A 12,567-nucleotide genomic window follows, 5' to 3' on the forward strand; every position below is an offset into this window, starting at 1 on the left:
TGAAATTAAGCACTGCCTTTAGGCATGAGCATCAAGCCTGGTCTGCGGCTGGTGTGAAGAGGAAAAGCATCACTGAATTGCTGAGCTGAGCCAAGTTCAGAGCCCTGCCTGCCCCAAGCCTCCCTTACACCTCTGTCAGCCTGCAGAGGAAGAACTGGAATGGCCAAGGGGCTTCCCTGCAGCAGCTGACGTGATCGTGTCACGTTCCTGCCTAGTAGACAGCCCAAGGAAGGAAAGAGAGAAGGGAAGAAGGAAAATAAAAGGGAATGCAATAGCACCGAATAGCACATTGCTCACTGTCCTCTTCCCCGGTTGGAACAGACTTACGTAGCCAGGCAGATCATCTGTCTCCAGAAAGGCAAACACATACAGCTGTCAGTTTTAACAGGTATTAGAGCCATTATTGTGAGCACACACATCATTACCCAGACAGCTCTTTATAAATCCAAACCAGCAGAGCCATCCAGCAAGCCAGAGGCTTCCTTAACAGCATATTCTACCAGGAATATGATTTTTATCTAACTAGTTCATGGGATTAAAGGAATGAATACACATTTGCTCCTTTCTCTCCTCCCATGAGCACAAACAGAAAGGGCCTAGAGGAAGTCAAGCTTAAAATCAATGCTTCCTTAAACCAGAAGTGTACTGGCATTTCCTCATGCTCAAATGCTTTCTGCAAAGGGGCAGCCTCAGTGCTTGCTCTCTGCTTAAAAACCTACACAGGTTGACTCCACAGTTGCACTTGAACAAGACATAAAATGGTTCTTCATTGTGGGCAGAAGTGAATGAGTCCACAGAAATGGCCTTCAAAGGTCCCTTCTAACTCAAACAGTTCTATGATTCTATGATTTCAGCCTGCCTGGGCTCACTGGTCCCCTGCAGCTACCAGGATCTCAGGAGCAGCATTACTTTACATTACAAGGCCAAGAGATTCTTGCAGCCAGGAGAAATCCACCATGGCAAAAGGCATTTGCTACATATGCTGCAGGACTGTGCTGCACATCAGAGAGATGCAAAGTCATGGATTTCCCTGAGCATGGTGGGAATCAGCACTCTGGTTCAAGTTGTGACACTCCTACTGCCTGGAGAAGCATAGCACCTACCTACTGATTTCCTGCTGTCCCTACGCGCCTTGTTAGCAGGGAATATGGGTGCCTTAATGCTTATTCATCCTTGCAGCCTTTAGTGCAAAAGGTAGGAGTGTCACAAATGGCAAACAAAGGCTTGAAAGCATAGATCCCACCATTTCATTTCTTTAGAAGTCTGAATGCATTGCTGCAGCACTCTCAGGGTGTCACTCTGCTGTCACCCTTCTTCTCTGGTGCCTCAGAGTCTGTAGTGGGGCACTGGTAAAGCTGCCTCTGATGCAGCCTCCAGCCCATGAGCTCCTCCAAACCCTCAAGGCCAAAGCTGCATGTGGCTGTACACAGCCTCAGCAATTGCCCAGAGGTCTTGCTAGGAGTTGAGTGCTGCTCTGTTGGATTTGGAGCAAGTCCTCAGGAAAACCCTAAGCATCACCTTCACAGCTGTTTTGAGGCCTTATATCTCTCTTTCTTTTTGTTGGCTGGGAAACAATAGTTGTAGCTTGTTTCCCAGTTTAATGGGTGAATGAAAGGGGGAACTGCTCAGCTCACTTCCCCTCTGCCCTTTCATAGACCTGCAGAAAGGTTGTGATGGGCAGCCACTGCCTCTGCTTCTGGCTCAAATCAGCAAGAATTCAAACATAGGATAAAGTCCCATAGATATCCTGCTACCTATAGATATCCTGTGTAGACGGCCATGTGCTCTGACACGACCAGCCTCACATTCTGGCACTGACATTATCAAAATCACAGGAAGGGACTCTGCCTGCTGGCTCCTCTGCTCCTTCCCATTTCAAATGGAGGCACTAACATACAGACATGTCCAAGGGATGCCTGAAGAATTGCTGTGTTCACAACAGTGGCTTCTGCATAGGTACTCCACACTGGAAGCAACCGGGAGAGCTTTCTCCACCAAACATGGCAGTTCCATCCTCTCTAGGCTGCACAGGACAGATTGCCACCAAGGCAACCAGCAATCCTGTGATGTATCAAAAGACATTGATGGAGTGGCTACTTGGAGAAGCTTGGAATGAAAGGAGGACCAGAGAGGCAAGAGACAAACATTTCTAACACTGGATAATGAAAGAATCATGGAACCATTTGAGTTGGAGGGAACTTTAAAGGCCATTTAGTCTAACTCTAGGCCATCCTTACAGTAAAGAATTTACATACATCCATATACAGTATACATATACATTCTTAACTACTTATAGATACACAGTCTAAGACGCATGTGCTTTCCCTCTTTCCTTGTTAGCTTATGTTTGAAATACAGTTGCTATTTTCTGGAAAAAATGGACTGCATTTTAAGTAAGCTATGCCTGCTGCTCAAGTCAGTTTGATAGCAATTCCTAAAACTCCAGACCTCTGCTGACACATGAATTACTTCATTTTCATTTGCTGGAATGCACAAATTAAAATCTCACAGTGGTAAAACTTCTTTTGAGATACAGCTTGGGTGCCTCAATCAAAAACTCTGTGGCTTTGGCAATCTCAGCAATTCATTTTGTTTTGGAACACATTTAGTAAAAAAATTACAATGTTGAAAGTATTTAACAGAAGCACAAGCTTCCACTGAGAGTTTTAGAAAAATGGAAGTTTGCTGATGTGATAAACACAGCAATCACAGTTTCCACACTCTGCTCTCAAAATGCAGATCTCTTTCTGATAACTTTCAGGTCTTGAATACATTGTGGCCCATGCTATGCTATACTAAGTACCAAAGATCATATGTTTGGAAGCACACAGATGCCAACCTGTTAACGTCATTGAAACCTTTTAGGCTAAATGGAGAAACAAACACTAAGATCTCAGTTCAGGTAGTCACTGCTTCCTGACACTAGACATTTATTATATGCCTTATGTTATATCAAATAACACAAATCTGAAAAGTTAAAAATACTGAAGTTCTCATGATATTTGCCAACATTTTGGGGTACATACATTTTGTAATTATCTGAATTCCAAACATTTCTCCTGGCACAAACACAGAGTCACTGAGTAGTGACTACAGGCACAGATTCACACTACAGACACACGTTTCACACATAAGCTTAAAAACAAATCACAAACTAGTCGTAGTCTGATCCAATGGATGTATCAGAATGGCTCTAACACAACAGAATAATGATGAGCAGATATCCAACAACAACTGGGTTATAGCAGTCATGCAGGATACATGAGACCCAGAGGCTCAAGGTCTACTCTGAGAAGACATGAACAAAACTCACCTGTAAGCATGCCCTAAAACCAAAACTTTCAGATCTTTCTGGTGGGCCTGCCTGAATCACTCTCGATGAAGATAATCCACGATCATGAGACGTGAATATTTATTACAGAGAATCTCAAAGCAATCTCATCCCCTTCCTGCACCTGATCTCAGAGCCACTGTCATTCTTTTTTTTTTTTTTTTTTTCATCTGACTGAATGGATATTTAATGAAATGCTTCAGTGGGACAGACAGAGCACACAACTTGCTCAAAAATAGCAAACAGTCTGGTGGCTTCCAGCACTCTCCTGAGAAATAGTGGTTCAAGTCCCTTCAGCAAGATGAGAGGCTTCAACCTTGGTCTTTCATACCCTAAGGAAGCAACGTGAAATATTAATGCATTTTATTAACTGACAAGGCATCATTGTGAGAAACAGCCAACCTCATTAAAACACTTAACCTTGAAGGAGTATTAGGCTGTAAAGGAGTGAAAGGAAGCAGTGCTTTCCAGCAGCTGTCAGGACACTAGCTCTCTTCTGTTCCCTGCCACCTTGCTCTGGCATGCTGGCTTTGATGAATCTCATTCCAGTGGCATTCACAGCTTTGCGGTGCCTTATTCAGGGATGAGACTTCCACTGGAAGGCAAAGAGGTGACGAAGCAGATGTTACAACTCAGCATCTAAGCTTCGTTAGTGAAATGAGCTGAGGAGCTCTCAGGTCCCACACCTCCCTCAATTAAGGTATGATTGACTTCTACAGAACTCAGTGGAAGAACTCCCATGGACTTCACTAGGATGTGCTTCATAACCTCAGTGCCCCTAATTACACCATAGCAATTAAGCACTCTAGTTTGCAAAGGCTGTGATGCAGCAGAATGCTTACACGCCAAACAGAGCATATTTTATCTTAGTCCTCATAAAACTCAACTGAAAAAAAAAAAAAGAAACTGAAACAATTAAATAATTCAAGTGTGTCATAGCCATCAGCTGGGTGAATACCTGTAAACACAACTTGTTTACAGACTGTGACACTGAACTTTGTCATGCACAGAATGACTGGTCGCTAAGAAGAAAACATAAATACTCACAAAAAGAATATCTTCTCATAGTGGATTTTTTTAAATAATAATAACAATGGCAACACAGCATTTCACATCCAAGTAAGGATGAGGTATGGTTTCAAGTTAGCATCACATTTTTAAGTCCTCAGTGTAGGATGCATATAAGATTAAATATAATGGAGCAACAAAACAAATTAGATGCCTCATTCTCAAAACTACAGGCCTGATGTTTACAGCAATCACTGCAGAGGTCCCTGGATTAGAAAGAGTGGAGAGGCATTGGCACAGGCTGCCCACAGAGGTGGTGGAGTCCCTGGAGGTGTTATAATAAATAATGAGTAGATGTAGGACTGAGCAACGTGGTTTAGTGGGCATGGTGGTGATGGGTTGATGGTTGGACTGGATGATCTTAGTGGCCTTTTCCAACCATAACAATTCCTGATTCTTATGATTCCGTATCAGTTATATAGCCACAGGGACTGCTACAAATGCATCTTCTACTTCCATGACCCACAGTCAGTAAGCCAAGAGGTAGAGCCATCTCTGTGGACTGTATGCATCATTGGACTATATATCAATGCAACTGAATTTCCAGAAAGCCTGGCATCACGACAGGTTTTTGTCCCTAGACAGAAAAATACTATTTGGAGTGCATGTTATGGGCAATCAAAATTTTAAACATTTAAAATATCCTACAAGTCATGTTGCAACCCACTAGGATGGTATTTTTATGACATGAAGCCAAAGATATGTGTTGCTGCACTCAGCAATAGCTTAAGAACATATGGATGTGCAAATTCAGCTGGGAAAATGTTGGAGGGCTGTGCTGAGCAGAGGGAGCCAGACCTCATGCAGGTCCACCCGTTTCATTGCAGTCTTTGCAGTCTTTGCAGGAACTCAGATGATATGTCTGCCTGGAGTGAACCAGCCCTAAAACCACACCTGGGTTTTGTCTGCAACGGGACTGATTTCATTCCAAAAAGAGAATCTAGAATGTACAAATACTTATGCAGTCTGGATGAGCAACTGGGACCAGGCAGTGACCCTGGTGAGTTACCTTATGACTTGTGTTGGAAGGGACCTCAAAGCTCACTCCGCTCCAATCCCCTGTCACAGTGTGGCTGACCCCCACCATGCTGCCCAGGGCCCCATCCAGCCTGGGCTTGACTGCCTCCAGGGATGGGGCCTCCACAGCTTCTCTCAGCAGCCTGTGCCAATGCCTCACCGCTCTCTGAGTAAAGAATTTCTTCCTAACATCTAACCTGAATGTTCCCTCCTTTAGTTTAAATACATTCCCCTTTGTCCTATCACTGTCAGACCACATGTAAAGTAATTCTCCATCTTTTTATAAGCTCTAGTAAGTACTGAAAGCATGGACACTCCTGTTGGCTTTTGCAGATACACAGCACAGCTCTATGTGCTCACAGCACTCAGTTCCCTCTGTGACACGTGCCCAGAGCTGAATACCTCACAACTGGTTTCCAAATAGCAGCTCGCTGAGCAAGCACTCTTGTAACTGAAGAACATCCAAAGCGAGGTCAGAGGTGTGTCTTCAACTCTGCCCTACTGCAGCTTGGGCTTCCAGCTCAGTGCTGTGCAGCTTGTCTTCCCTTCACTCAAGATCCACAGGCTGGATTATCTTTAGCAGATAAGCACCAAAGACCTTTTTGCAAAAGCTATGCAAGAGGTCAGCGCTCCCTTTAAAAACACATTCACCATGACAGCATGTCACTGCCACCACCCCTAGCCCTGGTGCCCATGCAGGTTGGCTGCTTCAAGGCTTAGAAGTTAAGCACACAGCAGTGTTAAGCATCGTAATTTTAGACACAAGCCCAGGTGATATATAGGCACTAAAAGTCCTTTGTGGATTTTCTATCCAATGCCTTATCTACAGGCACAGTATGCAATTACGTATGGGTTCTGCGACATAAAAACACTTGCCTAAGGTTTCTAATCGTGGAAAGCAGATTGATCAGAGAATGTGGATTTTGAGGAACAGCCATTGAAAGGAAACTAAAAGAGATCAAAGAAATCAAAGCAGCTGACAAGATGCAGAAAATTAAGCACTGGGGTGAGTTGAAGCAGACGGAAAGAAAAAGACAGACAGCAGCAAATACATGCAGATGTGCAGGCACGTGCAAGTGCTCCTCCAGACAATGCTGAGCCCCTGCATGGACATAGCCTCCTTCACACTGCTGCAGATTGAAAAGGACACCCGGCCTTCATCAGAAGGCTGCCCAAATGTTGTAGTCACAAAATAAAACTGGTCCAAAGATGGTAAGGTAGGATGCTGAGATACAGCTTCCAACACAAATGCAAGAAAATGAAAAAGTCACTTTTATGTTCAGTCCAGCTCCTCCTTCCAGCAGAACCTCATCTTTACACGTGCCCATCCTTCAGGAGTGAAGCAATTTTACAAAGCCATATGGAGCAGGACCCCCTTTTGTCTGGAAGCATCTGTATCTACACCAGTAAGCAGTGCAGCGCAGGGAGGGAGAAACTGTAGTGCTGAAAAATGACATCCACATTCACCACATTGTAGAGGTTTCCTCAACTAGTCCTGGGGCTGGAGCACATCTGCTATAGCTGAGGTTGTCTGAAACCTCTTTGAGATGAAAAATGAATCGAGCCACCAGGGGACCCAAAACACGAGGTCTCCATTCAGCTGCCCATCACTTGCTGCAGTACTGGGGCTGTCCTAGGGAGCACTGCAAACATCCCCTTCCCCATCTCCTCTCCCCACACCAAAACATGTGGCTGTATCTGAAGCCACAGCAGCACATCACCAGATGGAAATGGCATTCTCTGAGCCTACAGGCAGCTCCCAGCACCCTGTAACACTACGCCTGTTCCTGTACTCACCATCGTTCAGTGAATCCTCCGAGCAGCGGTGTGCAGTTGGGTTTATAAATTACAAGGCAACAGACAATGAGACAAAATTAAAGACATTACTCCTAGCTCCATAAATTATCTCTGTAGTCTATTTTAACAGCATGGATTTACCAGTGCGTGTGGAAATGGGAAGAATACCCATCTAGCAGCCTAACTGGGTATTAATGAAAAAGCAGAATATTGTGCTGTGCTCTCCGAAACACAGAAAGAGAAATACTCCCCCCTGTCTCAATAATGCCGTTCCAGGGGGAAAGAATCATCATCTTCTATATTGAAAAAGAGAGCAATCTCTTGGAGTCGGAAAGAAAAGAGATTTATTAATAAAACTAATTACACGCTCCACTCATGGAGGAATGCAAGGCACCAAGTCAGCCCAGGAGAGCCGGGCTCTGTGATTTCGCTGCGTTACAACTTCCCCGCTACTGCCGGCAGCTCCCGACGGGGCTGCGGGCGGGGATCCCCATAGGGGTGCAGCGGGATCACCCCACGGCCCCGTACGGGGCTTTCCGTCGCCTCCCGGCGCCGTCCCGAGCAAACTCCGGCTCCAGGTTATCCCAACCCTTCTCCGAACCGGCGGACTGTGCCGCTTCATGGCAGCGCTCCCTTAAAGGGGCCGCGTGCGAGCACGCGTGTGAGTTGGTGCGTGAGCGCGTTGCACACGCAGCCGTAAGCGCAAACAGCCCGTCCGACCTCCGCCCGCGGATCTGCCTCGGCGGGGAGCAGAGCGCTTAGCATGTAGGGCAAGGAGAAAGAAAAAGGTGCGGGGAGGAGGAAAAGGAGAAGGAGGGAGTAAAGACGGAAGGGAGGAAAAAAAGAGAGAAAAAAAAAAAGCGCTGCCTCTTTAAATGCTGGGGGCTGAGCTCTCGCCGGGGCGTCCACAGCCGGATCCAGCCTCTCTCCTCTCGGCCGTGCCTCCCCGCGCCTCCTGCACAGCCCCGAGTGCCGGCAGCGCGGCTGCGGGCGCTGCTGCTGTGGGGAGTGCGGAGCGGGGCCGGGGGGGCCATGATCGCACCCGCCCCCGGGAGCCGCGCCGCCTCCAACCGGGAGCCCTAAAGCCTCTCGGCACCGCGCTGCCGTTCTCCGTGGTAAGTTTGCAGCCGCCCGGTGTCGGCGGAGGGGCGAGTTGGACCGGGGAGGTTCACCTCCGCGGGGGGTGGAACTCCGCCGTCTCCGACTCGGACCTCCGGTCTCCCTTTCAGCCGCGCCCTCGGTCCCTAACAGGTGGCTTGGTGCTCCTAGGGCGCCTTTTTCCTCCTCCTCGCTGCCGGATAACAGGTGGCCGCGCTGCGTCGCCTGCCCCTGGGCGCTGGCGGTGGTCCGGGGCCATCGCCTTCATCCCTCCTCGGGTACTCCCAGGGCTGTTGTTTCACGTGTTGCAGCGTGAAGTGGGGGTTGAAAACTGTGCTCTAAATTCTGCTCTCTGCTGTCTCTCTGGCCTCCTGATGGCCCTGCTGTGTCTGTGTTACAGCAGGCATGGGGAACCAGGTGGAGAAGCTGACCCATCTGAACTACAAGGAAGTCCCCACGGCTGACCCAACGGGCATGGACAGAGATGAAGGGCCCAGGATCGGGGTCTCCTACATCTTTTCCAATGATGACGATGAGCTGGAGCAGCAGCAGGACTCGGGACATGACCTCGGGGGTGAGCACCCTGCCCTGCAGCCCTATGATCCCCAGCTGCACGAGGTGGAGTGCTCTGTTTATTACCGGGATGAGTGCATCTACCAGAAGAGCTTTTCTGAGGAGGATGTGCTGCCGGAGGAGGGCGAGGAAGGAGGCAGGGGGCACCTGAGCACCTACACCCCAGAGAACCTGCTGAACCGCTGCAAACCAGGCGACCTGGTGGAGTTTGTGTGCCAGGCCCAGTACCCGCACTGGGTGGTCTACGTGGGGGATTTTCAGGTTGTGCACCTGCACAGGCTGGAGGTGGTGAACAGCTTCCTCACCGATGCCAGCCAGGGCAGGAGGGGCCGCATTGCCAACCAGCTGTACCGCTACAAACCCCTCAGCCCGGCCGTGGTGGTACGCAATGCCCTGGAGCAGGTGGGCTGCAAGGACCGGGACCTGAGCTGGAGAAACTCGGAGTGTTTTGCTGCCTGGTGCCGCTATGGCAAGCGGGAGTTTAAAATCGGCGGGGAGCTGCGCATCGGCAAGCAGCCCTACCGCCTGCAGATCCGGCTGGGTGACAAGCGCAGCCACACGCTGGAGTTTCAGAGCCTGGAGGATCTGATCATGGAGAAGAGGAGAAATGACCAGATTGGTAGGGCTGCCGTGATCCAGGAGCTCTCCAGCCACCTGCAGGCTGCAGAGGAAGAGGATGAGGAGGATGAGGAAGACCATCCCCACCATCCAGGTGCCCGGACTGCTGTGGAGTAGTGCCTTAGCACTGCCATGCTGCTCGGGCTGGGTGATGGGGATTAAAACGGAAGGCTGCGAAATTGAGCTGTTATAAACCCTTTGGGCCGTTTCAGTGCAGCTTCATTCCGATCACATGTGAAAGGAAGGGGGAAAGCTGATTAAGTGTCTGTGCTTTAGTGCTTAACTCCTTCAGTGCTTGATGATAAAAACCACTGACTTATTGTAGAGGATAAAACTCAGGGCAACTCTATCCTTCTCTGCTCCCACCTCTTTCCCTTCCTCTGTGCCCGCCCTTCCCTCCACCATCTGCCAGTAGGCCTGACCCTATGGGATGCTAAATGCCTTTGACATCTACTTATTGGCAGAAGTTAAGAGTACTTAATAGTATTAAGGAGCCAACAACTTCAGGACATGGCCATGTTTATCTGAGCGTATGATCAGTTGGTAGCTGGGAAGTGTGATGTATTGCTGTCCCTTGTCTGCCCATTTCTCTTCAGTTGTGGTTCAGTTGGTCTTGCAACAGGCTGCTTGCTTGCTTACGTGGTGCTAGGCTTCATGGATGGGTGGCCAGTTCCACAGGAGGTGCAAGGGAGAAATCAGTGCTGACTTCAGTGAAATGCTTTTGATATGCCTGGTGCTTTCTTAATAGAAATGTGCAGGTGGGCTGGGGGAGCTCTGTCTTTGCTAGCAGCACGTGCTTCTGTTGGGAAGAGAGCAGCTGTTACTGCTGACCATTCCCAGGGAGGAGGAATCTCACAACCCTGATTGCAGAGTCTGTGCATTGGTGCGTGCCTGGGCTCTTACAGGCACATACTGAGCTCTGCTAGAGCTTGTTACAGGCTTCCCATAAAGCAAGCAGCAGAGATCCAGATGACATCTGTGGTGAGCATAGAAGCAGGCTGTTTCTGTGCACCAGCACATCTCCAGTAAGCTGCCCCTCAAGAAGGTGGTCTCATGGCTGGGAGTGTGGCACAGGTCCTGCACAGCAGCACTCCCTCCTTGCGATGGGAAGGAGTGAAGGAGGAAGGCAGGGGGGTTGGGGTGTTCATTTTATTCCCCCCTTGTCACAAAGCAATTTCCTCTTTAGAAACTTCATGTTTCCCTATTTTGTACTAATTTTTATGATGTGCAGCTTAGCTATAGCACTAGAAGAGAGGATATGCCTCGGGAGTTGTAGTGTAGGTCCCCCATTCAGTGGGTTGGGGGGTGCAGCACTGCCTCCCTTGAATGTTTCCTGAATTCTGCTTTCAGCTGTTGAACTGTTCTCCCACGTGGGCACCATCAGATCATTGTCCTGAGATCTTAAGTGTGTGAGCAAACAGATTTGGACGCCACTTATAATACAAAATTCCTTCCCTTTAAAAGCACAATAGTGAAGAGGCGAACCTGAAGATAAGCTTGAGTTCATTTAAATAACAGCAATTAATGTGCTGTACACTTAGAAGTGTTGTTACTGCCGTCTTCCCTGCGGTTGTTTATGGTTATACCACAAATAGCAAAGTACTCCATGTCCTTTCTACCCCTTGGGAGCAAAGGTTGTTGACTAAGAAGTTGATACCTATTTTTGATTAGTTATAACTACATAAAGCAACTTTGACAATATGGTTTAAATAAATCTGAGTTGTTTTCTTCCTAAGATACACAACCTGGGGGGGAACAAGGCAGTGATAAACTCCTTTAGCCTTGCTTCCAGAGGAAATGTGGCTTTAAGGTTATGCAAATACACCATACAGTGTTTCCTTATTGACTCTGTGTTCTCATTTTGGACTGCAAAATGCTCAAACCCAAAAGAGAATTTAACACTCAGCTCTGTTAGAATGCTATAGCTCAGGTGACTGCACTGATGGTTTTCTTCAATATGCAGTAGAGTCGTACTCGTGTCGGTGTGGCTGTCAAGCAAATGTGCAACCTTGCTTTAAAAAGTATGGTAACAACCCATATCTGACTGCAGTAGTGTTTGTGTATGGAGGGATGCATGCAGCTTTCATACAATTAAATGCTGAAAGCTGAAATGATCATGGAGTAAGTCCAGAAGAGAATGGAGACTCTGTGCTGTACTGACTCGTATACAACAACTGAGGTTATCTAGACCACAAGTAAATGTCTGCCTGTTGTTTCTTTCATACTGACCCTTGTACATAACAAAGTTTATTTCTCTGTGTAATATATGTATGTAAAATAATATTTTCTTACAGATATTTTTGAAAGTTTAAAAAAAAATAATCCATCAAAACCTTGCATTTGAAAGTAAGTTGTTATGCACATTATTTTCCAGTCCTCTGAATGGGTTTATTTTTCATTAATGATCTAAAATATATTCTGGGTCATAAAGTATAGAAACTGCTATAAATGTCAAATATTATGTATCTACAGGGTACTAAACAGTAAACTAGTTGTGAAAATATTTTTCCCTTGTGTCTGAAACATCAGAACTATGACACACAGCCATTTCTCTCCTGAGATATCCTGCGTGGTCTGGCTTTGTTTTCTGTGTTTTTTTTTTTTTTTTTTTTTTCTCTCTTTTTTTTTTTTTTAAACAAAGGGGGGAAAAAAGGACCAAATCTGTTTGAGAACAAAGAGCAAAGCTTTGACCAACCGAAATCACGTCTTGTGCTGATCTTGGTGCTTCCCTGTACCGGTCATGCCTCTTGGGATCAATTCCTATGCAGGCATAAGGGCCTTAACAAAGAATCCCAGAGTTTGCACAGCCCTCTAGGATAGAGAGCTGAGCAGAGGGCTTTGCTCACAGCAAAGCAGCCTGGCATGCAGTCAGCTGTGTTACAAAACCTGTCTGCCTCTCTGGCACCTGCAGTTCAGGTGTTCAGTGCTTAAAATGTAGATATTGAAATACATTGTTCTGCATGTTATGCTGGGGATTTATTCTGTCTCCTGCAACTCCATTATTTGAAAAAGTGGGTTTCCATTGTTCCCAATTTTTTTTTAGGAGTGGTTTTGTTGTTTTTTCT

At 47.1% G+C, this 12,567-nt stretch overlaps 1 protein-coding gene across 2 annotated transcripts; it reads left to right on the forward strand.

The window, feature by feature from the left end:
- The first annotated feature begins 8,210 nt into the window (after positions 1–8,210).
- LRATD2 (LRAT domain containing 2) lies at positions 8,211–12,005 on the forward strand. 2 transcript variants are annotated; one of them, XM_042809027.1, is made up of 2 exons: positions 8,211–8,328; positions 8,715–12,005. In XM_042809027.1, the coding sequence occupies exon 2, from the start codon at positions 8,717–8,719 to the stop codon at positions 9,617–9,619; it is 903 nt and encodes a 300-aa protein (XP_042664961.1). In that variant the 5' UTR covers positions 8,211–8,328; positions 8,715–8,716; the 3' UTR covers positions 9,620–12,005. The 2 variants fall into 2 exon arrangements, with proteins under 2 accessions (XP_042664961.1, XP_042664958.1); XM_042809024.1 differs by having other exon boundaries at positions 8,212–8,328; positions 8,712–12,005.
- Positions 12,006–12,567: the final 562 nt, after the last annotated feature.

This window comes from Centrocercus urophasianus, unplaced genomic scaffold (genome assembly GCF_019232065.1).
Source record: "Centrocercus urophasianus isolate 14NV4802_14NV808 unplaced genomic scaffold, USGS_Curo_1.0 seq_11, whole genome shotgun sequence".
Lineage (NCBI taxonomy): Eukaryota > Metazoa > Chordata > Aves > Galliformes > Phasianidae > Centrocercus > Centrocercus urophasianus.